Here is a 27,336-nt window from a genome sequence, read left to right as displayed (position 1 = left end):
CACAAAGCTTCCTCTGCAGTGAGAACTGGTGCAGAAGCAATTCTGCTGCTTGGTGACATCTCTTCCTTCCTTTTCTCTGCGCCCAGAGGCTGGTGCAGTAGGGCACCCCCCAACTGCAGGTTTTCTGCCTCTGACATGCTCAAATCTCCTCTTCATTTTGCATTTTTTCATTGACAAGCTTGCTCTTGCAAGTCCACCATCACTTTTTCCACTTCCTTCCACACAGCAGCCTGAAGCTTTTCAGGCTTGCTCAGTGGTCAGCAGAGCCCAGGTGTCTGTCCAGCATAAGACACAGGTCAGGGTTCATCCCTCAGCCTTGGCTTTGCCCTGCTGCCAGCTGACCCTGTTGTTGTCACCCCTGGGGCCACCAAGGCAGCTCAGAGGGTTTTGCTTGCTTTCTCATTAACCCACACTGTGTGAACAAAGGCCAGCTCTTGGGCCTCCTTCCTCCACTTCCAACCTGGACCCAGGGTGTTCCATGCTTCTACACTACAGCGATGGCTCTACCTCAGACTAGAGGGCAGCCACAGTCAAGAAACTGCTCCTCCTATTACCTGACAAGATGGAAAATATCTGGTTGGAAAGCCTATCTCAATCCTGCCCCAAGGCCTCTGCGCCCTCCTCCTTTCCAGCCCTAGGGCAGCTCTCTAACCAGCACCAAAAGCTCCGTTTTTCTGGTCACACTTCACTTACACTGGCAAACATCTTCACGGGCCCCGAGAGCAGCGGGGTGGTGGCACCCTGCCCAGCAGAGGCTGCTGCTGAGGGGGATCCCGGGGTGCCATCCCAGCCGGGGGGGCTGCCATCCTACCGTCTGCCTCCCGCTGTTAAACACCGCAGCTCCAGTTAACGTCACAGGCACAAAACCAGATGCCGACCCAGGTTTTTAACCGCTGGCAGAGAGCAGGTCCTGACACCTCCTCCCAGCAGCAGCTCTCACCCCAGACATGGGAGGGCAGGGGCTGCAAAGCTGTGAAGGGACAGGCCCAGCGGTGCCAGAGCAGCAGAGGACCTGCCAGCTGCCTCAGCCGCCCAGGGGTGGGCAGCCAGGGAGCCCCAGCAGGGGCGAGGGCTGCTGCCTGTCCCTCACAGTGGTGCTCATGAGAAGAGGAGCTGCTCAGATGCTCTCCCCCGAGCTTGCAGAGCTGTGGCCACTTGGGCCAGATCAGCCACACTGTGGACAGCACCGACCTCCTCCAAGCTCTGTCACAAACCTCCTCTGGAGTGGCAAGCACATAGTGACATCCAGATGTGCAACCTCGCCCTACAAGCCCCCTCACCAACCTGCAACCAAACTGAGCATCTCTTCCACAAAACCAGCCACCAAGCATTTGCTGGGATCAAAGGGACTTCTGACAGTATTTGGAGGAGCTGCAAAATAGCCCAAGTATCTCTGGTAGGTTTGGCCCTCTATTCGGAGGACAGAGCCATTTTGGGAGTCTAGGTTCCGTGTGGTGTTCAGCAAACCAGTACTCCAACTGACACATGAGCATACGGAAACTCACCACTTCAGGAGCAGGTCCCTCCCTCTGTGTCCCTGCAACAGTGTACACACTCAATCTGCATAACTTAAAATCATCCCAGTCTGAAGGCTCTGGAGGAGGAGAGGAGTGGTGTGCACATCCTGAGCTGGTGTGCACACCTCAGGAGGTGCATGCAACTCCTCCACTCCTCCTGCAGAGCCCAGTGCACCCAACATCTCTAAACAACGGGAAACAGGGCCCATGCTGTCCTGAAAAATTTGGTGTGGAGCGTTAACCAAAAAGACTATGGGCAGCAACACCTCGATGGCACACAAATACCACCAGCAGAAACACCCTGCAGGCAGAACATGATGAATTCCAGATTTTTTGTTGTTTTGTTCTCAGTTTTGCTGTCCTCATGTATGTTCCAACAGGAAAAAAAGCATGGTATTTTCTGTTTTTAACTACATGCCTATTTGAACATGGACTTTTTTTGGCTAGCTGGGCAGGTATTAACCAGACAAGAGCTGTATGTAGTTTTTTCCCCTTCCCAAGAGAGTTGCTATGCAAATACTGACAGATTAGTATGAAGATATGAAATACTCTTCTAAACAAATGTAATAGCTTGAGGTGCTCAACAACGCCATTGGAAAAAAACAGATCAAGTATCAGTCACGAGCCCTTTAGCAATCTGATGCTGCAGCCGCAGGGATGTTACTCTGGCATCAAACTGAGCATGAATGAGATCCACAGTCTGGACGATGATCAATAGTAGATCATGTAAATTAGAAGAGATGATATTCTAGTCAAATAACAGTCAGAACATTATTTCTAAGGCTGAGGAACTTCGAGGTGAATCCACCCAGATGGACGCTGACAGATGATTTAGCAACTGCCTCCTGATGTGAGAGTCCGCCCCTACAAGAATCAAGCAAGTAAAATAGGGAGCTTGGACAAGCTCAAATCAGAGGGAATGTATTCCCAGAAACATGGCTAGCCACAGCACACAGTTCGTTAAGTAATTCCAAATTCAGATCCCATCTTCAAAATCCTACTTTGACATTTAAGTGATCAGCAAAACCTACACAACTTGACCGAACCACGAAACCCAAGCCTGGATCTCCCATCAATGGCACAAGTTTCTCCACGTTTCACAGGCCAGGCTCTAGCAGAGTAATGCACCCTCTGGCCTTAAAATCCAGGAATTTTACAGGAATCTTGTTTTGACAAAGAAATTAGAAAGGACAAGGAAATAAACTTGTTCTCCTCCTACTGGCAAAACTGAGGGAAGAGATAGAAGCAGACATGCATCTGAATGCACAGTGATGCCTGCCCCTGCCTTCAGGCACACTCTGTGCCAGGTACTCTCCCCTCCCGCTCTTCCCAGCTTCTCCTCCTCCTACACCTATTTCTCTTAATGGATTGTTCAAATACATTAAAAGCTCCCTCCTTGGCATTAATGCTAAAGCAGTACTCCCTCACACAATAAATACCCAGCTACTATGCCAAGCCTGCTGCTGCTACCCAGCAGTATGACAGCAGCTTTCAGGAGAATGTCACAGATGTGTTGTCCCCTTCCAGCGCAACCCCCCCAAGCCTACCTGAGACTCAACTGCTAGCGGGCAGGTAAAACACATTTCCACCTGAAAACTGTACAGAAGTTACATATTTTCCTCCACAGTTTGCACTGGACAGCTGACAGCACTTGCCCTAATTCACCCCGTCTTAGGAACCGTTCAGGGACACTACGCCTCCAGGTCTCGGCACTCTTGCAATGAGCATCCTGGCTGCACGGCCGTCTCCCACCAGGGGTCTCATACAGACTCTTCCAGATGCTACAGTGCTGCGCTGTGCTGGTTGGAGCCCCTTCCTACCTGCAACACTCATCTTCTGTGAAAGGAATCAGCAGAGGGAGGAGCGAGCTGCCCCTCTCTCATCGAGGCTGCCAAGTGCTCAGCAGCAGCCCCGACAGGCGATTCATGGAAACAGGGACAAAAACTAGGGTCGGGTTACATCTACCAGCCTCTACTGTATTATATATATTAGGATTTGGGAATAAAGTGTACAGGCTCCTCACTAAAACAATATCCAACATAAAACAATACATAACAGTTTATCTATGACGAATATTTATACGAGACAGATCTGGAAAACAATAATTTCCATATTTTAGGGACAGTTAAGATCTATATTCCTGTCAAACTACAGCACCTGCATTTCAATGCTATGTGAAGAAAAAATACCCAAAATGATTTTACTGAATAATCATTAATTGAAACAAAGACTTTACTAAGACTTAACCAACAAAAACCTATTTATTTATTCCAAACACGAAGATACAGAAGTTTTCAAGTTTTGCAAATATTGCTCCAAAACAAAACTCTATGTACAGCACCTTCAGATCTAATAGTGCATAAACAAAGACATATATACTTATGTACCCACAGTGCAATTTCATCAAGGCTCCATGTTGCATTCACTTACCAGTGATATAAAGAAATAAAAAAGTGACCTGCCAGACCAAACAGTCGGTCCAGACTAAGAAATAACAATGTGGAAACTTGCAAAAAACAGGGCCAAAAAATGAATCCAGGCAGAGAACAATAAAGAATCTTTTCTGAACATAAGAAATGTTCCTCTATTTCAAATAAATATTTTCAGTCCTTATCTGCAAGGGCTTCCCTAGTTCTACTAAAGGAAAACAACTATTTGCCATTTGATTCACCCATTAGAACCACCTTTTCTTCCAAATCTCAAGTATTGCCCTGAGCAAAATAAACTGGCAAAGTAAAAACATACAATGAACACACAAAAAGCAATTGCTTGGGAAGGAGAAGTTGACTCTGGAGTGAAAAGTCTGCTCAGGGATTTAACTGCTTTCACACCCTCAAACAGTAAGCACGGCCGACTGCTTAACAGTGCAGCTATGATTTTCTCAAAAGACATCTGGTCAAAGTGCTTGCTTTACAGATTTCAACAGGAAACACCTTTCCGGTCGATCGCACCTGAGAAAAACCCCAAACCTTCACAGTTGTCTGGCATGCTCCTCCTGATGCTGTGCTGGTTGTCTGGTTACTGCTACTGGTTCTAGAACTAGACAGTACACATGAATTCAGGTGTCATTAACAGGAATGAGACAAGGTGTAAGCACTGGTCTCATCTTCAGAGAGTAAACTGATTCTTGAATATCACATAAGCTTTATTCCAACTGTGTACATATGTTGCATTCACTATATACCAACTGGTACTATAGAACTGTGAGACAAATCATTCCTTGAAGTGAGTCTTGGCACAAAAGCCTTAGTTACTACCTAGAGTAGCCTAATTATTTTGTTTTCTGAAGGAAATTAACTATTCACTGTGTAGATACCATTAACTCCTACAATAATATTGGATATTTCAAGATTACATTATTCTTTGCAGCATACAAACATTACAGATTCATATCCAAAATTAATAATTTGTACAGCTATGGGCCTTTCAATTACAACTGTGCTTAAAATTTTACCCTTTGGTGGTACCACCAACACACAATAAAATCAAGGTAACAAATCCAGCTTTTTAAGGACACCCTTTCACTGCAAAACAGCTTACCATTTTCACAATGAGCTTACCTCAGCAATGTTTGGGAAGGAAAACTAAAGTCACAGCCATTATTTATGGAGCTACGATCTGCAGCTGAAAGACTTCTAATGTCTCAAATACTAACAAATACACTGTTTCAAAAGGTACTGTATAATGTGACTTGAACATAAGCAGCATTTTCACCTTGCTCTCACAAAGAAATATAAACCAGAAAATTAAAACTTAATGTATAAAAAGGGACTCTGTGAACACACACCATTTAAGATAATAACCCACTCGCTGTCCATAAGGACAGTACCTCATGCATAGATCTTGAGGCTTTATTTACAACAATATAAAATAAACTGATTCCCAAAACCAGACATTCATGTAGTAAGTCTTTACAATGAACATGTTCAAAGTATTGAAAAAGTCTACATTTCAAAATGTAACCGGAATGGCAATTATTAACAGATGGATAGAAAACTACATAACATCCATTACAGACCTTGTCGAAGTGTGGAACTCCGAGCATATCTCCAGTCTTTCCACGGCAGTATTCCATACTGCCACAGTAAGGGTGTCCCACTAGCAATGCTGCAGGAGGCACAGTATGGCCATATTGAAGAGCTCAAGAATGCACATAAACACAGCGTTGATGGGTTTCCCCAGTACCAAGTCATGTGACAGTGACAGGATAAATATGGAAAAGAATCATTTATTTTGAAAATAAGTGCAATCCACCTGTGACCTTCTGCTACATTATTTAACATAATAGAAGTGGGGTTTAGGCCACTGTTACTTGCAAACCTGCACATAACACTTTATAGTTAAGAGCTGGACATTCATACTTACTAAGTCTGAAAACTGTTATAACATTTCCTAATGATTAAATACTGTGCGCTATTATGCATAAACCAGAAGGAATAAAACATGACACAAGTCACTTAAACTATGCAAAGTTATTTACAATCTCTGTCAATGAAACATTTTTGGCTCTTCGAACTCTGTTCTTCAGTGGCACAATTTTTAGTCAATTTAATTACGAAAAAGTCTACCATTTCAATGAGCAACTTGTAAGGAGTGAAAATTTAAGTATAATTTATCAACCAACACCCAGCCTCTGAAGACAACAGTATGACCCCTCCTATACTGTTAGAATTGCCTAATAAACCCGAAATTATGATAAAATAAAATAACCTTTTTGCTGTTCTTTGAACAGTGCTTCTTCACAAATCCCTGAAGTCAATCTGCATCACATGCAACCAGCATGCTAATTTCATTTAAATATACAGAGCTGTTCACACCAGACGCTCCAACTTCGCACTCAGTAACAGTCTCTAACATTTTCTAGTCTCATGTTGAGCAGCAAAGTGCAATCTGCTGCACTTTGCCTAGGTCCGTTATAAGCTGCTTTATACAATGTTTGAGTTGTGGGAGACGAGCTAGTGGTTCGGGTGGTTCCAGCTCTCCTGTATAATCCAGCCAACTCTCCAAAACTGAAAAGAAAAACAAAACTGTCACTATTGCAGTTCTTGGCAAATAGATCACCTTGAGTCATAAAACAGGAATTCTTTAAGTCTTTTGTGAATCTTGAGAGTGGTGGACAATATTTTTAAGACCTGGTATCTGAGAAATCAGAAAACCAGGCTCCTCACACCAATCCTTGCAGACAGCTTTTGATACATGATAAATTCATGGCAGGGGTGGGGGAGGTGAACGAAGAGAAGAAAAGCAGATGCTCCTAGGAGAAAGCAAGAAAGGAAAACATATTGTGAAATCTGGTGCTAAACTTCCTCTGATCTGTGCCAATTCCATAACAAGGACACTGCAGTACAGGAAGTTGATACCATCAGAATACCTTTAAGATCAGTGTTAGATGCAACTGAAGATCCTAAAATGATGGGACTATGCTACCGAAAGAAGTTTGCCATCAATACAGAATACAATTGGCTGATATAAAGAACTGTGTAACAGAAAATGGGGATGAAATCTAAAAGCACAAACAGCAGACTAGTGCACAAAGAAAATGAACTCCTGCTCTAAAGCTTCTCAGCAGGAAACAAGAACCAGAAATACTACTGACCAAAAGACAACAACTCAGGTGACGATGTAATACGACCATGAGAAAGGTGGTCAGATTGAACTACAATGAGTTCAGGGGACAGGGCAGTGTTGCAGGAGACCAAAACCCTGAAGACACAATACATCTGCCAAGAAAAGCTGTAATGGCCATGGCCACTAACTGATCAATAGATTAGTATAACCTAAGAGCAGCATCTGCTGAAGAACTGGTGGGCATTACCCAACTACTGAGACATCGAGACTTGAAATGAGAAAAGTCCTGGTGAGTAGCAATGCTGAGCAGCTCTCCAGCTCAGCAGCAGATACAAAAAGCCTGGCTTTTGTGAACCAGAGCTGCTTCATTTATGAAAGAAGCGTTATGATTACAGGTCTGATTGATCCTCACCACCTGAAATACTTGTAGTTGTTCAACTTTTCAGTACCTTAATGCACTATAAAGAGAGAACTCTTACTTTGGCAAAGGTGAGATTCCCAATACTCTTGCAAGAAAAGCTGCTGTTGGAATCACTATACAACCAATGGACAGATTTAGATGTTAAGAAAAAGAACTATCCTGGATTGTTTAATGTAATGCATGAAGGGTTTAGAAGTTTTCCATTACTAGGAAAACAAATTTTAAGAGACAATTAAGTAAAAAATTTGGAAAAGACTGAAAAGAGCCTTGTGCACCAAAGAGGCCACCTAGAACAGGCTAAAAGAGCCAGCAAGCCCCTGAAGAACTGAGAAGTTCAAACACACACATAAGAGCTATGGAAAATGACAGAAACCTGAAAGCGAACGACATGGAAGGCATCCCACAACATCATCTGATGCAAGTATTTATAGGTGATTTAACTAGAACTTTTTCTATAAAATTCTCTTCAGTTTTAATTTGATCTTTGTTTGAAAATCTGCTCCCCAACATCGGCAGCATGTCTATTTTCTATTAGTAAATGCAGTAAATCTGACAAAGCAACACTCATATCTTTGTAGGTCTGCAGAAGTAAAATTCATGTTTTAAAACAGTAGTCCAGTTAAAGACAGTTAATTTTTGAACTAGAAAAATGTTACCTACCATCTAGCTCCTTCTCAATGAAATCCATCCTGTGTATGACTTCATCTTGCAGAGATTCCACATGAGCTAAAAGATTAAGCTGCCACTGCAGCTGTGAGTTCACAACTCCTTCTTTGTCTTTTTCCAGCAATTTCATTTCAATAGCTTCCTCTGGAGAGACTTTCTTCGAGACAGACTCTCTCACCTAGCAGAAATACACACATTAGTATTTGTTACAGTGAAGCAGAATTGGTGAGCCAGGCTCTCTGGGTCCTTACAGTTACCCAAGCTAATTGCTCAACTAATCTTATGCTAGTGGAGGATAGAGACACACAGAGAGACCATACACAAATATTAAGGCAGTTTGGGCAAGATGATCTAATTACAGACATACTTTTGTAGGTATTTTGCCAAGACCTATTCTTTGCATGTCACAAGCACCTGTTTATCAAAAGATAGCATATATACACATAGCTAACTCCCTGCCAACTTCCAGCCAGAAGATACTGCACTTAATCTGTGCATCCTACAGAACATTTAAGCTATTTTTAACATGACAGTAATCAACTAAAGAGCAAATGATTTTGCATTGAGCAGGGATTTTTTCCTGAAGGAATCTAATTTCAGTTCTACTAAAACTTTCATCAAAGTATCTAGGAAAAAAACAATCACCATCACTTATGTGACTCCACTGTCAGCAGTGTTGATTCTACTCCCCTACTTTTTTCAGTCTGCTGAAATATGACTAGATTTAGAAAAAGGCTCCTAAAAGGTTGAAGAACTGAACTATATGTCTTTCTGAGAAACATAAAGCAAACTCAACTGATTTGACAGAGAGGTGAAGAACAACATAAATTACAGATTACATATGCATGAAATAAAAGCTAAACAACCTTTTAATGTAAAAAATGGACGTCCCAGAGGCTTTCTAACATCTGTAACACCCTATTTTATATGACTCGGCACTAACTAATTGAAGCAAAATTTTTGCATTGGGATGTAGAAAGGCCTCTGATAGACCTGGAAACGAGAACCAAGGATTGAAAAGATAGAACTGGAGCGCTCCAGTAGGTAGAACATACAGGACTATCCAACAGTTCAAGCTGCTACTTTTTTTCCCCACCATGAAATGATGCCTGAAGAATCTGGAATTAATTTAGTTAGTGTAACTATTAAAAGAAATATGGGAACAAGATGGAAATAATTAAAAGCTGGAATACCAGTGTATTTGGTGGTACCATATATGCTTGCCCTGTTCATTCTCTATCCTGTTGCTAGTGGTTATTTTTACATTTAACACACATAAAAGTAAGCAGCAATAACTGCTAGTGGACCATAATGCATGTTCCACAGACTGGAGATAATTTAAGGTGCTGATTTTTTAATTATTATTTGAAATGGAGGAGTTGATCATGCCTATCATTTCAATACGTATTGGCAACTTACATCTAACAGTATAGGGAAACTAAACACAAATAAACAAACTAAGTACTATTAAAAAGGGTTGAGTTTTGCACGTTTGCCAGGCAAACACATCCTTTATGCAGAGAGTGTTTTAATACAAATACCTTAGAGTAATTATGTTTGGATTCAGTTTCCATCTTGCATATCTCTCGGTCCAGATTCCAGCCAAATCTCTCTGACAGGGCATCATCCCCATTTTCCCTTATTCTATTTACTCCATCATCCACGGCGGAACCTCTTGTTTCCACAACCAATCTCTGCTCTATGGCAGGGTAGTAGGCTCGAGGCTTCTGATAACAGTGTTCACTCGTAATGTAAGATTCCTCCACTGAAGGAATGGTTGAGGGTTTCTCAACTGTCCCATTCCAAGTTCTGTAACTTGCTGTCTCCTCTTTGCAACAGTTTTCCTCAATGTGAATGATGTGTTTTGTATTAATTTTTTCATCCACCGTAACGTGCTTCCATGGATGGCACCAAAGCTTTAGGTCAGGATGCTCTTTATTTCTGTTCAAACATAAAAAAAGGAAAACACCCGAATTTAAATGTCAAAGAGACTGAGCAAGCTATCCTATTACAAAAAGAAATAAAGTAAGAATATTTGAACTACTACATGCTTTAGCCATAATAATCAGTAAAAAATACCCAAATATTCTGTAATAATATAATTTCGCTGACCTCAGTTGTGTATCTTCCTACAGTGTTGTTAGGTTCACTACTTTCATTTGTCTAACATGGTGTATAAGCCAAGTGTTGGCATTAAGAAAAAAAAAAAAAAAAAAATCAAAGAACAAGTTTCAAATAGATACATACAACTTTTCACCAATGTTGCCCTTGAAGGAGTGAGCATTTTGCTTCAATGTTTGCAATAAAAAAAACAGCATAAACTCATTTTCATTGGGATATTTTTAGTAAGGTTAAGTCAAGTACACTGAAGCTAAACTATGATTTTAACAATTTTAAACATCAATGAAACAAAAAGACCCCCTCAAACCTCTCAGTATCAAACTTCAACCTGTAGTTCCCCAAAAAAGCTTCAAAATTCAATTCACTGATCTTTTATAACCCATTAACAACAACTGGGGACTTGGGCTGGTGGTGGTGTAGAATTTCTTTATTACTGCCTTAAAAATTTTAACTTTCCTTTAAAATCGCAAGATACTGAGCAAACTCTACTGGCTGGTATACCAACATGCCATAGCCCTCTCACCTGCTCCTTACAAAAATTATAATTTTAACTGTTTTCAAATTGACTAATACATTTATTCCAGCAGCAGAGACAACTATAGGTATCAGATTCTTACATGTATATAGCAAATGAACAAAAAATTTAGAGTGAGCATTCTTACTGACACTGTTCTTTCACATGTCTGTTAGACATTAAAACAGCAGTAAAAAGGAGAGCAAAGAAGAATCACTCTGCTTATCTTCAAGAGTGAGCATCTGATCTGCTATATAGGCTGCAAGAATTTAGCCGAAGCAAATCCTGACCCTAAAGCACCTCCATTCAGCTGCACGGAAAGGAGGGTATCTGCCCCCAAACTCCACTCCAGGCTTCCTTGCAAACAAAGGCAGATGGACTTAGCCCATTAAGCTGATCCACCTCTTCCAGCGGTTAGCCAAACCACTCAACAAAGCATGACCACTGTATTTCCAAAGTAAGTGCTTTGTAATCCATGATACAGTAGCTAAGGTTTCTCCAGTGTCTATCAGATGAAACTACACTTAATACAACTGCCGAGGACTTGCTCAGACCACTTTATACAAGCACCTCTACCTCCAGTGACTACACATCTATTATATCCTTGGTGAGCAATCCATCCTGAAGGCACGCCTAGAAACTGAAAGCCAAGTGCTCATTTACCAACCCTTTCTACTCCAGCTCCACTAATAATACTACACCTAAAGGCACGATTTTACTCAGCAAAGAGCAAGGGATAACTTTACAGGAGACAGAAAACTGAAAGACAATGCTTCAGCTACATAAGGATGAAAGTTTGAACACTTAATACTTGAGTAACCTTTTAACTATCGCTACCCAAAGGCTGGCTCCCCCTTCCATTGCACCAAAGCTGTCAAGGTCACCTCTGATCCTTTGCTACCTCCCTGAAATACTGACCTAATACCTTCCTAATAATTTCAGACAGCTGTGAAATCATCTCCTCTCCCCTAGGTGGTAGAACTGCAACAATATAATCATCCTCCTAATTCAGCATTTCTAAAAATCCTTTCTTATTTATGTAATGACAAAGAAAACAAGGGCTACAGTTTTTAACGAGATGGTCCTAGAAGTACTACACCTCATCTTTCATTAAACCAAGTCATCACACCAACTTCAGGATGGGAGAGAAAAGGAACAAAGTCTGTAACAAGCATCACATGCCTGCTCAGTGCTCTAACCCTTGGGAGTATGCAAATATCCATTTACTCTACAATTGGAAAGTTACAATTTAAAGTCTTGCTATTTAAGAAAAGGCCTAAGGAGTGGTCTTACAATGTTTATGTTTCACCCTCTTCAAAGAGAAAAGAGATTACTTACAGATCTGATTAAAGAATACAATGGAAAAGCAAAACTTTATGTTAAAATTGCTACACTTTTAAGCATTATTCTACTGTTTAAGCATTTCAAGTGCTGTCAGTGTCACTACTGCATCACGACAGAGTAAATTCAAGGGAAAAAGATCTAAGCAACGCTGGAAACACTAAAAGCTTTGCTTTCCAACTTGCTGCTGCTGTGCAATTGATCAACTAATAAAATATAAATATGGAATTCAATCAAATTAAAACTGCTGGATTTGAGTTTTTCAGTCATCAGAACCCAAGGATGACTTTAAATAGGAAAAGATGAAAATACCTTAATTCCTACAGTAATTACAGAACATGTTATTGTTTCACATGTATCTGTAATAACCTTTGCGTAAAAATTAATTGCTGCAGGTTGCTGAAGGTGCAACTGCTCTCCCAGCCAACAGAGCAACACATCACGCTGAACAAAAATATTTGATTTCTGCTGGAAAAACAATGATTTACAATTACTGGAATAGAGAAAGCAAGTGTTAAAAGAATGCTGCCATAGGTTATATTGCCTATCCTCTTGTTACTTAAATCTATTCAGGTGCTTCAGCAGAAGCTGTTGTTATTAGTTTCCTCCCTCTCTCCTTCCATACTTTCCCAACCCTTGTATATGCATAGTTAATTTATACTCCTCCACACACTTAAGTAGTTTTCAAGCAGCCAAGTCCTTTTCCAAGATCACATTAGCAATTCAAACTATGTTATATATCCACAAAGCAGAACAAAAATAAGTCTGAATTTCTGGTTATTTTTCTACTATTTGAAATCTAATTCACATTGAGAACATGCCGACTGATACTTAAATACTGCTTACTGTAATATGCTCATCTTCAGCTGCAGTCCATGCAGTACTTCTATCACTCTCTGTACATCGCCAAGAAGTTGGTGAGTGGCTACTATCTTCTTGGCATTCTGGTGGGAATAATTTTCTTCCAAAAATGCTAAGCCATGCATGTGACCATTACTTAACCACTCCTTCTCATACCAGTACTTTAAGCTGGACCTCTGACCTAAAGCAACAGTAATGAGCGTGTTAAAATGAAGCATTAAGTATGGTATATGTTAACATTACTGGTAGTAATTCTAATTATCTCAAAGACTTGCAACAGCTTGCTTGTTCTTATAAATAGCATTAATAAAGATCCTATAAAAGCAGACAAAACCCTGAAAACATGAAGAACTTGTAAAGTGGGAAGTGAGGTGACAACCCCAGTCAAAAACCTCTGAGCACCCGTAGAAGCATTCAGACCCCAAATTCCATCAAAGAACATCCACAAAAGGTAATTGCAGCTGATGCACAGAGAAAAGTGTATTTTTAGAAGAGTATCACACTGTCTAGTAACCATGGTTATAACTAAAGCTATAGCTTGAATATAGCTCTCTGCAGACAGAAAAACGCAGCAAAAGGCAGTGAACTTCCCTTCTCCAGTGGTCTTATTTTTAAGCATTACACACACATGTATATTAGTACAGTCAGTCAAAAGTAAATTCTAAAGGAATCAGTGATGAGGTTCTGATGGGGAACTTGCCTAAATCAAGCTATTAATAATGCTAATTCTAGCTTAAGAGGTTGGAACAGCTGAAATGAAATTATGTTAACTGGGATAAATGCATCAGTAAAAGTAACTTAAGAATCCAAACAACATGGTATTAGCAGGAAAAAGTGGAACTTGAAATGCTTGTTAAATTGCAAAAATACAAACAAAAAAAATCCAAGCCAAAAACCCAACAAAAGCCCACACACACCCCCTCTAAAATATATTGTTGCAACAGATGTTTTCAGAAGACAGCTCAGCACTCTGAGAAACACTACGTCATTCACTGGCCTGTATACAGACCAGTCAGCAAACATACAAAATCAGAGATAATATTGGAGCACAGACGCAGAACGTCATTCAGAAAAACTAGAAGTTTCAGCAGTCAAGGAGAAGCTAAAGAAAAATGTTACTAGACAACAGAGTAAGAACAAGGGATTGCACTACATGCATTAGATCGCTGCCCATGCTATTAGCTTTGGCAGAATGAAGCAAAAGAACTCTTTGGAAGCCATGCTGAGAAATAAGCAGAAGCCGTGTTTATATGCTTTTTGATGGTAGTCACAGAATGGCAGCAAAACGGTTTCTGTACTATGCCCTACAAGAACATCGGTGAACAGAAAGGATACTTTCAAACTCAAATTCAATACTAACTCTCTGTCTGGCTAAATGAGTTTAAAAAAAAAGCAAATGAGTGTGCCTGTATTCACACTCAGCTACTAGGCTGTATAGGTCAAAATTCCGTGTTCTGAGGCAAAACCTCCAAAACTCAACACAGGGAAGAACAAATTTTCAAGGCTCAACTTTTCAGGCAGATATGCTGTATCAAGCAAGAGATCTTCTAATTATGGCCAGAACCACTTTGGAGACATTCCTGACACACCCATACTAACCCCTATGCATTTATTTTTGTGTTAGAGAAGCTACCATCTGTGACAGAAAATGAAGTGCAGTCCACAAGAATAAAATTGTGAATTTCAGAACCCCACATTCATCTGAACGACACTGGTATTATCCAACTGAAGCCCCCCCACGGCATTGTTTACTTAGTGGTGTACTCAGAGACAAAAAGTGCTCTCCTTCTAGGTATATGAGCTTAAGCAAAGACACAAGAAAACATCCAACAGTGTACACCTTCTATGGCTTGAATGAATCTGTCACATCACAAACATCTTGTTTCAGCAAGGGTAAATGTTAACAAAACTCTTAAAAATCCCACTTAACTAAAAAAAATTGCCAAAAATGACAGTTGGTACAGTTTTTTAGGCAAAATTACACTCAACTTGCTTTTATTTCAAATAATACTTTTAGAGCTGTTACAAGTTGCACCATTAAACTGGGGAAAGCTCCTATATAAGAATATGCTGAATGGTTACACTCAGTTTTAAAAGCAACTTCTTTGCAGATTCATAAAGCCTACTTAGCTCATTTCAAGACAACAGCATATGCACCAAAATTGAGAAGCCACTTTTGCAGTCACAAAGTTGGATATGTTTCCCTTTTCCAAGACAGAGGTAAGAATTAAACCCAAATAAAAAAAAAGTAAGTATCAGGATCTTCAAAGCAATGGTTAAGAACAGTGATTATAGTAATTAAGCATATGAAGTATTAGTTGTAATCAGTTTTTACATAAAAATTTCTGGTAAAGTTTCTTACTAAATACAAATAGTATTGTAAACAGTGTTGTGATGGCACAATTTCAGTTTCCATTTAAAGTTCACAACTAACTCAAATCAAAGCAAAATATCTTGAAAATAGAGGGTTAAAATCCTGGATGCAAGATACTGTAAACAAAAATAAATAAATGTTACACTATTTTACTACTTAGATAACTAAATGTAAGCATAGCATGTCTTCCTTGCTATAAGCACAAATATTAGTATATGAACTACACAAATCAATGAGTTAAGCTATGAAAGAGTTGGTAGTTTTAGACAGCCCAAAAAAGCAGAAATCACAATCGAAATATGTATATAAATCAAAAAGGTCTTGTGATTAGGCAAACAGAGATCCCATTTTCTCTCATAATTTATGAACATGGACTCAAGCCCCAACCTTATCCATTTCCACATTCTGCAAGGCTTTATAGTTCATAGAGTAGTGAGTCAGAAAAGATCCACATAAGTGTAATTTTACCTGCTGATTAAGATGTACTAAGAAATATTAAGATATACAGTTAGAAGTAGAGAATGTATTGCTTAAATCAACTCTAACTGTATTACACAAGATAAAAACAAATAGAAATTATCTTGGGTAATGCAGTCAGATGGGTAAGATCCATGACTATTGAGAACCAGTGAGCCTCTTGCTGACTTATTTTAAAGAATGCATAAGCCTGATCTTGTTGGAGAAAAGCTGCAGTCACATCCGTAAGATGTGCCCATGGGGAGTCTTTGCTTAAATACTTCTAAATTATTTTTCCATATCCAGACAGTACAATCCTTATTATTGGCAAAATATGTGACAGATGGTCATCACAGTTAAAACATTAATTTCCAGTCCTGTCCAGCTGTAATTCCACAATATTGACTCATGTACTTTCACATAAATGAAACTTTCTGTATCTGTAACTGAACTAAATTACCTTTAATGGCAGACACAGCTAAGGGAGAAAAAAAAATTAATCTCTGCAATATATATATAAACTAATAAAGTTACTACATATATAAGAAGGTTCTATAACCTTAAATTTCTGTACCTGGAGGATCTTGGCAAATATAGCAGGTATATTTCTCAGGTACATTATCTTCCAGTAAACCCATACAGACTCCATGCTGCCAGCACAGACACTCTTCACACTGTTTAAAGTCAAGAAGTGCACATCAACAGAAATCAAGCCTACAGGAGCTCAGTAAGATTACCCCAATTAACAGACACATCATCTACATATTTGAAGACAAAAAGGTATATTAATACCCACCCCCCCTCTTCTAGCTACAAGCAAATACATTAAAGAATCAGTCTACAATGAAATTTGAACCCTTCCCGTGCATTTTTCACATGGATTTTCAGAGAATGACGAACAATTACAGAACAGAAGCAGAGATCCTGAAAGGTGCAAAAATGTTGTCTCTGGAGATTAAAATCTTTCACAAGATGCATACATAGATAATCAGGACAGAAAACAGTACGCAATCAAGCTTTCTTTAGCTATCAAGTTTTTCAAATTAAAAGGTTTCCCTCTCAAACAGTAAATCACATTCAGGTATAAAATCCAAGGGATAATCATGTCACATAGCACTAGCCAATATTATGCTTTACTGATACTTGTATCTATAACATTTTATCTATTTCAAAGGTAGCTCTAGTAATATTAAACTAAAGTGCAGATGCAGCTGTACTAGCTTTAAAAGCTTCTGATATCCTTCCAAGTGTGAGCAATCATATTGGCAGAGACTGAAAATAATTTGGCCCTACTTTTTTAGCACAGTTATGCTATTTAAAATGCACTGTACTTAAAGCCATACAGCTTTAGAGCATGAAAAACTATATCCATGTTTTATTTCAATCACTATCCCCCCCTACACCTTAACAAGCAGACAAAACTTCAACTGTAGCCTAAAGACCACTGAAACATGGGGCAAAGCCCCACATAAGAGTATTAAGTCAATTTTGCTTTTAAACTGTGGTATCAGTTCAGAATTTTCACTATTTTCACAAGCAGTGATACAATAGATCACAACCTTTATTTATCAGAGCACAAGCTTAATGCAGAGATCTCATCATTACTTGGCAAAGGTTTTCAAAATTAGATAAACCAAATAAAAACAGCAACTGCATGCAATCTTAGATGCTGTCTTCACTGACCTACAAAGATGCCAACTTCATAAGCATCTCATCTGTGCTGAACACCACTTATACCACTTTTATTAATGTTCTTATCTGCTGCCTTTGCTCAAGCTAGGAGAGACAAAAAAGGACCACCAGTTTTTGAATACGTCATTGTATTAAAGTGGTCTAGGTGTGGAGGAAAAAGAAGCACTAGGAATGGAGAATGTAAAAAGGTTAGAGAGAAACAGGTTTCTGAAAGGTGGCACTAACAGAGTTTTGCCTTACAAAATAGCAAACAGTCCTAAATATATAAGGAGATGTTTTCAAAAGAGGCTGAGAGACCATCCTCCTTTCACAAAGATGATGAGCAGGATCCAGAAAAAGGTGTCCTAAACCAAAGAAAATGGATTAAGAAAAAATAGACCGTGTGCTGAAAATAAGAAGGGGGCTCCTGGACCTAGTTACACTTGCATCCTATAAATCACACCATATGGCACAGAGCTACACTCACTGATTTTCCAGGCAAATTTGCCTAGAACTTTAATGAAGCATCCCTACTTTTTTAATTTTACTCAACTGGTATTTAAATATACAACCCATCAGGGCACAGGTCCTTCCTTATCTCTGCATTCTACTTCACAGCTTGGCTGGCCAGGCTACAGGCTGTTGCTCTGGTCACGTGCTACACTGACGCTACCCTCTGCACAGGCAGGAGTAGGAAGATTCAAAGCAAGTCAAATAAGAGATTTAGAAGAAGGAAAACATGCAGAGTTGGGCAATAATATTTAAATCAAAGTCCAAGTGCAAAAGAAATAATCAAGCCCATTGGCCATGTATTTCAAGCAGCTTTTCATCTTCCAGAACAAACATATCCCAAGTCCATTTACTTCCAAGGCCACCAAATCCAGCCAGCCCCAGAATCCTCCGCATCACATACAAATTCACCAATGTTTAGGTATAAAAAACAAAAGGAAGGGATGACAACATTTTGTTTGGACTTTTGGGGGCCCAAGCCCTACCCTAAAAAGGGAGTGCTGTGCCTTTAGAACACTTGCCTTGTGCTAAGTTACTACTTTATGTAGGCTCCATAAATGAAAACTAGTAACCTCCCTGCAAAGTTAGAGACTGGAATCGAACAGCTGTTCTGGGTTGAGTGAGTGGTGGAGTTTTTTGGTGGCAGGGGAGGGGGCTATCGGGGTGGCCCCTGTGAGAAGCTTCTCGAAGCTCCCCCAGCTCCAAGTCAGCTCCACCTCTGCACCAAGGCTGAGCCCATCAGCTGCGCCTCTGCGATAACGTATTTCAGAAGGGACGTGGTGAGGAGCAGTGGGACTTGTGAGGAGGAGTTGGGGCAGCTGCGTGAACACCAAGGTCAGTGGAGGAACGGAGGAAGAAAGGAGGGGGGAGGTGTGCCGGAGCAGAGACCCCCCTGTATCCTGTGGGGAGACGGCAGGGCGGCCCCCCCCGCCACCCATGGAGATCTACAGGGGAGCAGACATTGATTTATGGCCTGTGGCTTCTGCTTGGTATAATCAAGGTGCTGTGCCCGAAGAAGGCCGGGGTCTCATGGGAAAAGGCAGCCCCGCTGCTGTAATTCAGTGCTGGGAGGATTGCAGCATGCGGGGGAGTCCCACGCCGGAGCAGCTCGGGAAGGGCTGCAGCCGTGGGAGGGAATCCAGTTGGAGGAAGTTAGTGACCCATGACAGAGCAGTGTGGGGAACGCTGCGGCCCATGGGAGGAACTCATGTCGGAAAAAGTTTGTGGAGGACTGTCTCCTGTGAGAGGGGGACCACGATGGAGCAGGGGGAACAAGTTCCGGACACTCCCCTCACCAAAGATAAGGGAAGTGGCAGCACTGCCTGCACCCCCCATTCCCTGTCCCTGCGCCCCTGGGGGAGGAGGTAGAGATACTGGGAGCAGAGCTGAGCCCGGGAAGAAGGGAGGGGTGGGGGGAAGGTGTTCTCAAGATGTGGCAATGCTTCTCCCTGTCCCACTCTGTTATGTGTTGTTAGTGTCTGTAATAAATGTATGTTCTTTTTTTTCTTCCCCTAACGAGTCTGCCTTTTGCTCGTGATCATAAAGGGGAATTTTTCCCCATCCCAGTCCTATCTTGAACCCCAAACCTGGCTCTCTGTCCCTTCTCATTGTTGGAGGAGAAGGGAGAGAGAGCTGCTGCGTTGTGGTTGGCTGCCAACCAGGCCCAAACCACAACAACAGCATTGACCAATTATGCGTTATTTTTTATACTCCTTTCCAGTTTTAAACTTCCACTAACTGAGGTAGGTACTTACATTAAATGCAAAACCATGTTTCTGTATCTTGGTGTAATGAATGGTTTTCTTTATGCACAAATTGCTTTAGACCATTTAAGGCAAGTTCAAGATAGGGGAAGAGTTTTTTTCAATATCTCTCAGCTGAATTTTTGGGGGGTTTTATTATTAAAGACCTAAATGGAACAAACTCTCGGTTTAACTAACAGATTCATTAAACCTTAATGGTCCCTGATCTTTCAGGAAAATTAAAGGTGATGCTTGTGTTTAACATTTTTTCCTCATTATTTCTAAATTTGGCACATTCATGGAAATGAGCACAGTTCAAAGAGAAAATGACTTACCGTTCTCTGTCTTGTAAGAGGGCATCATACACATATCCAGGGAGGAATGAACCTCCAGTCATATGCATGGAGAAACTGCCCCGGCTCCTAATTTTGATACCCAGGTCAAGGCAGATTGACACACAGGCACATGCTCAAGTAAGTACCCTAACTGTGAGCATATTTCAGTCAGATCTCGTCAGAGTAATAAACAGACGCAGAATCAACACCCCAATGGAGATAAGTGCAAAGAATTACAATATTCTAAAAACCCATACACTGAGCAAAATTACCTATCTTCAGAAAGAGAAGACAAGCCTAAATGCAAGTTCTTTAAAGTAGATGCTTCCAAATTCAAGCTTCTAAGTGTCAAATTAAAGTCTAAGTAGGAAATAGAGAAGAAATCATTCCTTCTTATAAAATTATGACAAATACATAGGATTCTCACTCTATAAAATCAAAGAGAAGCATCCATCTTGGCACTACACCTCTGAAAAGCTGAAAATAGGTTCCACTTGTCATAATTCCACAGTTGTATAACATAGCATCTTTGCTTTGTATTAATGCTCAATAAAGAACTCAGACATTTCTACATCAACAATACAAGACCAGACTGTTTAAAACATTTCCGCAAAAAGTACATGTAGAAAGGTTTGGGGAGCACAGCATTTGGTATCTTAAGCAAACCATCTGCCTAATCTACCACCCAAAGTCTTGTTACCAGCTCCTCGTTCCCCAACTCCTATTGCTCCAACCCCCGTAATGAATGCAGATATTCACCACACCGTTGGTGCATCTGCATGATGCATCTGCATCTCTTTTCCAGAGAGAATAGCCTACTCTCCCAGACAATTCTTTTATAACACAGCTAGTGTTTAAAATTTTGACATATACTCAAAAAACCCCCAAACTAGTTCAACCTAGAAAACTGATCTCAGAAGCAGCCCATAAAACCTTTCATAAAAGTTATCCATAGACTATGTCCTGAGCTAGCTGACCATTCTCTGCATTCTGCAATCATAGGCCAGTTTTGAGCCTACTTTTGTCAGAAAATTATACTCTTGACTATATCTTAGTGTTTTTCATTGAGCCATCTCTTCAGAAGACAGCCAGCCCCCTTTACTTCCAGCTGTCAGGTTCCTTTTATACATTCAGATGGTATTTACCTTATTTTGACCACTGTCCATCACTGTACCCTTTCCTACTAATGCACAAGGTATCTTGTGCCCCGCATCGTCACGATCCAACACTAATAGAACGGCATGCATGAAAATGAGCTCAGTACTAAAAGAAAAAGTGTCACACCTTCCAGAGCAAATGTCCATAAAATAGTATGGAAGTCCATAGAAAACTACCCAGTGAAGTCAGCCGTTAAACTTGACCATTGAGGACAAGCATCAAACTTAACTGCATTAGCTAGCCCTGTTAAATTTTTTTCAATTTAGGTTGCTGATGTTCAGAGCAAAAAAGGTGTTTCTACAGTCCTTTTTACTGCAGAAGCCAAAAATTTTTCACACTACAATTTAAACAGTGCACCTCCTCTTCCCCTCAATAGGTTTCTGCTTCCATTCAAGCATTAAAGTCCACCAAAATATCATCAGCAGCTGTGAGGTAGGTATAAATCAGCTTCTGTCTTTCCTCCTAGTTCCAAACAAAAAAAAAAAGAAATGCAGTTCACAGTAACATGCCAGGATCTATCCCAGTAAGAGGCCCCATAAAGTGGGATTTGAGCCTCACAAAAATTAGCAACAGAATGGCTGGGAAAGTGAATTCAAAAGCTGCAGATGGGGGTGAGCTTTGTGTACCAGTAAATTGTTTCTGAAGTCAGCGTTGTGCCATATCCTTTCACAAATAAAACAACCTCCTCAAAAGAATGCAGTAACTACCTTAAAATTTGCAATGAACACACCTGTCAAGCTATGCTAGTGTCACTTTGAACAGAGAAGTTATCTAAATAGTAAGGGTGGGAGTCTCCTTAAAAAAAAAAACAAAACAAAACAAAACAAAAAACAACCCCCACCAAAGAAAACAAGGCAACTCAAACACTACCAAATAAAACCCAACCCTCATTCCTTCAGAAGGGCAACTATGAAAAGCTCACAGTCTCGGTACAAGAGCATCACACACTTAAGCCCCTGAATATGCTTCTTCTGAGACTTAGGGAAAATTACCAAAGGGGACCAGGCAGTTTACATAAGAAGCAGTGGCAGAATGAACTAGAGCAAAAAATGCTGAAGAAGTTTTTTTATTTGGTATATTTGACTTCACTGTTTGAAATTAATAGGAACTGGGTGGAATGGTTCAGAGAATCTATGTGGGGAATGGTTTCCTGATAATTTACAAACATCTCAAAAAGTAAAAGTAAACAGCCAGGTCAGAGTCAAAGAGGCTTTTATCAACAGTTCTAAGCAAGTGAGAAAACAGACGTTGCTCTGGCTGGAAACAGTTTTCTATACAGTTGGTTTTAAAAGACTGCATATATGGAGAATGGACAGATGGCCTTAGGCAGATTAGAAACTTTGAATTTATAAACGACAAGAAACTGCAGAATGGACAAATGAAGCTCTGCTTCAAAACAAAGGACTCTGTTCATCCTATCTAGATGACTATGATTAAGTCAAGCTTCTTCCCAGGGCAAAGAAGTGGAAGGGTATCACCATCTCATGGCAATGCTCTGACCATCCTCAGAACAAGAGGGAAGCAAAAAGCCAGATAAAAAGCCATTGTTTTCAAACACGTATTCTCTAAACCTAGGAAGTGTTCTAATTTTTAGAAAAATGCAAACCCACAAGTGGCAAGCCATCTCTTCCCCCACTTTCCTTCAATTAAAAAAAACAAATTGTATCAAAAAGAAAAGTTTTCTACCCATCATAGCAACTGCTCACCCTGTCAGGTTATCTTAAAAAACTTCATGATTTCAGAGGACAGCAGTAGTTTTTCATGTATAGAACATACCTGTGCATATTTCTATAACAGCTTTTCCACTTGCACCTTCCACTATATTCACTGAAATGTGCATTCACCCTCCACTCCATACCTGAATCATGAAGTCATTTTCTTCTTTTACTTCACAAACACACCGAACAATCTCAAAATCACTTTCTTCAACTTCTTCATCAGGGTTCGTGGTTACATCAACATCCTGACTGCAGTCATCATCACTCCAAAGCAAGCTATCCGTAGATGACTCACTCAGGGTGTCATCCTCTGCACAGGGAGTGAGATAATATCCCAAGTAATTACAAAAAGGTCAAATGACTCTCAAGATTTCATTCTGAGTATGCAGACATACATTTATAAAATTATGACTTCACCATATAATTTAAAGAACATCACAATGTTACTACACTGTTTATTGAATTCAGTGTTTATTGAAGGTTACTACATAATGAAGTTTTATAGTCTCATTAATAGCTCCTTCCAAGTATTCCAACTTAACAGCTTCTGTCATTAAAACTGTACTCTCAACATACAGTGCTTCAAACCAAAGGCACAAAGTCTCTTTAAACAAGCAAGTATAATATACAAAACCAGATTTATAAATTCAAATAGGATTCATACCAGTTTCTGCAATTTAGACTTGGTACTTTAAATGTAGAGCTCCCAAAAAGAGATAAGAGTGTTATGTCTTATGAACCATTTGATCTCAAAGCAATGTCTCCATTACAGAAACATTTGGAGTCCACCACAGAAATTAATCCTGCTTCAGAAATTATCATTTTCATTTAGTGTCCTGTTGAGGACACATGTATCAATTCAGGAGCAGTGCACAGCACGAGTCATTCTTTAAGAATGCTCCCACGCTGCTGAAAGCATTAATGCTTCTCTGTGGACTGACTAAAATGGCCAAGAAAATCATTATTCAACAACATGCTAAATAGAGATGCTTACCTCAATAATATTAATGCAATGCCTACACTTCCCTTGGTGACAGAATGGGAAGGTCAGAGGGAGAAGACAAGGATTTTAATTATTTGGGAAATACTCTAATGAGGTGAAAAAGAGTAGAAGGTAAAAATTTTAGTCACTTGAAAGAAGACTGTAGTCTCTCACCTATATCTGATAGAACTATTTTGAACACTTAGCCCCTACAACAACAGTGCAGAATAGAACCGATCGGTCTGTGGTATAAACTAGATCTTTTGCAGAAACATCTGTTCTCAAATTTAAGGAGTTGGGAAACCAATGCATTAGTTAATTTTCACGTTTAAAAGTTTTATTCCACCTCTAATATATGACACTCTTTCCTGAAGTACTGTGGAAGCGACAGGCTAAGCACACTGCACTTTCATTGTACACAAGAGTTTTACTATTACTTACAACAGATCTTGCTTATCTAGTTACTGGTTTTTTATTACTACTAAAAGTCTGCAGTTGCAAAAAGCAGCAAAGCAATTGTGAAAAGGATGAAATTTCCAATAGCTTTCACCTCTTTCAATGTCTATGAACTGATCAAAAGAAGTCTGAGCAACTGATGGCCAAGTTACTAAACTGCGACTAAGTTCAATGGTCGATATGCTCCACAAATATAACTGATCACACTTCCAGAACATGTTTTCAGACATTATCACCATCTGCTCTTCAGTAGCTGATGCCTCCTCTTTTCCCTATATAATTAAATTAATTTCTACATTTTGCCTAGTACCAAACAATAAAAGTTGTGGTAAAAAAATTAATCCAACGGTCACTAACAGTGTACCTGTACAATAAGAAATTTAAGGTTCCTGTACATAATCAAGCTGTTATACTTCTCCCATTTCCTTCAAATTTGTGAGCTTTAAGAATAACAGAAAGAACAGAAAGTTTGTCTTTTTTTACTCTACAGGCTTGTGACAAAAAATTGCAAGATGGACCAAGATATTCAAAATTATGAAAACTGGAACACAGCAGCCACATTTTTATGAGCTTGTTTATAAAGTATTATGAAGACTAACAAACAGCTACTCAAGAGCTTCTCATCATTATGAAGCTCAGAAAGTTATTATAGCCATGTATCATACTGTATCTATACAACTACACATAACCACGTCCAGTGGTGTCTCAAACACAGCACACATACTGTAATAAACTTCCATAACATCTGTTTTTAACTCTGAATGAGTTACTACTTTGTAGAAACCTTTGGAAATATGAAAAATTTATTTACTGAAGTCTGAACATTGTTATTATAGAGTTAATAAGGTGCTGCAAAAAGGTGCAAAATGAGTTTGAGTTCTGAAATAAAGGCAACAGTCTTAAAGCTTCTGTGAAGGTAAAGTCAAAGCAAAAAGCAGCAACACCAACCTCTGGCAAATGAACTGGGTTCAACTACAGGCAGGGAAAAGGAAGCACACACAGTCCTGTGTAAGAATAGCCAAATTTAAAGCATGAGTGCCAGCTTTCATGTTATTAGTTCAGCTCACACATTTACTGGTAGTGAAAAACAGAAGCAACAAACCATAGAGGAGACTCATCTTACCATTTGTTTTTGATTTTCCTCTCTGCTGTCCAGAACCAGAGCAGTGCAGCAATGTGCTTGCGTGGGCAGATGATTTATTTGAAGAAATACATTTTGTGACAACTGATTTTTCAGGAGAAAGCTCCTGCGAAATATCTGTGTTTTCCTCACTGCCAGAGTATTCTGTAAAATTGTAAGAAGTGTTACTATTAGAATCTGTGGTTAAGAAAAGTTGACAGAGGTTAAAAACAGCACCAGGCATGCTCATAGCAGGCATGTTTAATTCACCGAGACCGTTTTCACTTCAATATGCTAGGACTCTAGGAATTTACCATGCTGCTGAAAGATCTGAAAGTTTCTAGAGGCAAGACAGTTATTGTCTGTATCAGAAAAAACTTATGCAGCTCAATTATCCTTCACTGCTGATATGAGAAAGGTTGAAAAGACTGGTTACTTAAACTTAACTATTCTTAAGGGTGAATAAGTCTACAAATGCTTTTGCATTACTGGCACTTCTACAAAAGCACTGTTAGCTGGAGAACTCGCCCTCGCATCACGCTATTTTTCACATGGGCTACGCACATTCCCTAATCTCACAAAGTGGACAGAAAGCATCTCTCCTTTCATCTTCCTAGCGTGTGTACAGAACAGGACGCATGGGTGGAAAAGAAAAGCCTCTATTAGGAATATGTGAAGAAAACACCTAGAACAGTTCCTCTGTAAAGTACCCAATGGTCGTGTCCTGGACTGCAGTGAGGCTGTCTGCAGTTACAAGCAGTACCCTCCAATTAGTTATCTGGAGAAAACCTTCAAAGATCCTGGACTGAAGAACCACGACGGCAACATGAATAAAAAAGGCAAGCATCATTTTAAAACCCAAGGGTAGACAGGCAAGCAATTTCTGGGTACTATTTGTGCAACTATTGCATAAATTTAAAAATTATACTTTCCATATTATCATTATATTTGAGGGCACCATATAAGCAGATGCTCACTAAAATTATTTGTTTCAGTACAATTCTGAGTCAGTCTGCCTGTGGTTCTTTCTTCCCCTCTACTCTCATGTTAGCTTGCCCTATTTCCTCATGATAGCAATCAAAAAGGTATTTTCTTTTCCGTCTCAGAAACTCCTCCATAAGGAGCTCTAATTTAACAAATTATGCACGCCAGATTGAAATACGCTGCATTAACGATCCCAGACATCCATCAGTGGCAGAGAGAGTTTCCACGCTTGATCTGTAAACATTTCATAGAACCAAGTGCAATTTTCAGAAGTGAAGAATCCAAACACCAGTATCACCTGGGCCTACATATGAAGTTGAAAGTGTAAAGTAGCCTGAGGAAAGCATTCCCAAGCCTCTGTAGATTAAATCAACAGAGAAGACATGTTTCTACTACAACCCTATTAGTGTAGGTAGAACAGCATGTTATAAGACACGACAGAGGAACAGAGCATAAGTATAGACTTCAAACCAGTCTTTACTTCATCTCTCTATGAGAAGTAAACATATTTAGGATGTGACATTGTCACAGCCTCTGAAATCCCGTACTAAGTAAAGATGCAAGAAACGAGGTTAACAGCAGAAAAAGAGGACCCATAAACATTTCCAAACCCCATCATTCAAACAGGAGCCCCAAAACTAATACAACTGAGAACACGTTATGGTACATGGGGTACTTGGTAACAAATCAAGGGGACCTGAACCCTCTTTAACTGGGTAAAACTTGCATACAAGTACATTTCCTAATGAAAAGCCAGACTTAAAGACTGACATATCCGTTTTGGAGTTAGATTTATTCTCTGCCATTATAAGCACTACTAT

General features: G+C 39.8%; 1 protein-coding gene across 5 annotated transcripts in view; it reads right to left on the bottom strand.

Moving 5' to 3' along the window:
- Positions 1-3,759: 3,759 nt before the first annotated feature.
- The window catches only part of PHF20 (PHD finger protein 20), a 76,989-nt gene continuing 53,412 nt past the window's right edge, over positions 3,760-27,336 (bottom strand). For all 5 annotated transcript variants that reach the window (XM_042800846.1, XM_042800851.1, XM_042800847.1 and 2 more), the window contains 7 exons: positions 25,535-25,696; positions 23,114-23,283; positions 16,414-16,513; positions 12,995-13,190; positions 9,714-10,113; positions 8,167-8,350; positions 3,760-6,526 (listed from right to left, as the gene is read on the bottom strand). In XM_042800846.1, coding sequence (XP_042656780.1) covers positions 6,384-6,526; positions 8,167-8,350; positions 9,714-10,113; positions 12,995-13,190; positions 16,414-16,513; positions 23,114-23,283; positions 25,535-25,696 — 1,355 coding nt within the window. In that variant the 3' untranslated portion in view covers positions 3,760-6,383. The remainder of the gene's footprint in view (positions 6,527-8,166; positions 8,351-9,713; positions 10,114-12,994; positions 13,191-16,413; positions 16,514-23,113; positions 23,284-25,534; positions 25,697-27,336) is intronic.

The sequence above is a fragment of the Tyto alba genome, unplaced genomic scaffold (assembly GCF_018691265.1).
Source record: "Tyto alba isolate M040663 unplaced genomic scaffold, T.alba_DEE_v4.0 Super-Scaffold_33, whole genome shotgun sequence".
In the NCBI taxonomy this organism is placed as follows: domain Eukaryota; kingdom Metazoa; phylum Chordata; class Aves; order Strigiformes; family Tytonidae; genus Tyto; species Tyto alba.
This window is presented reverse-complemented; position numbering and strand designations above follow the sequence as displayed.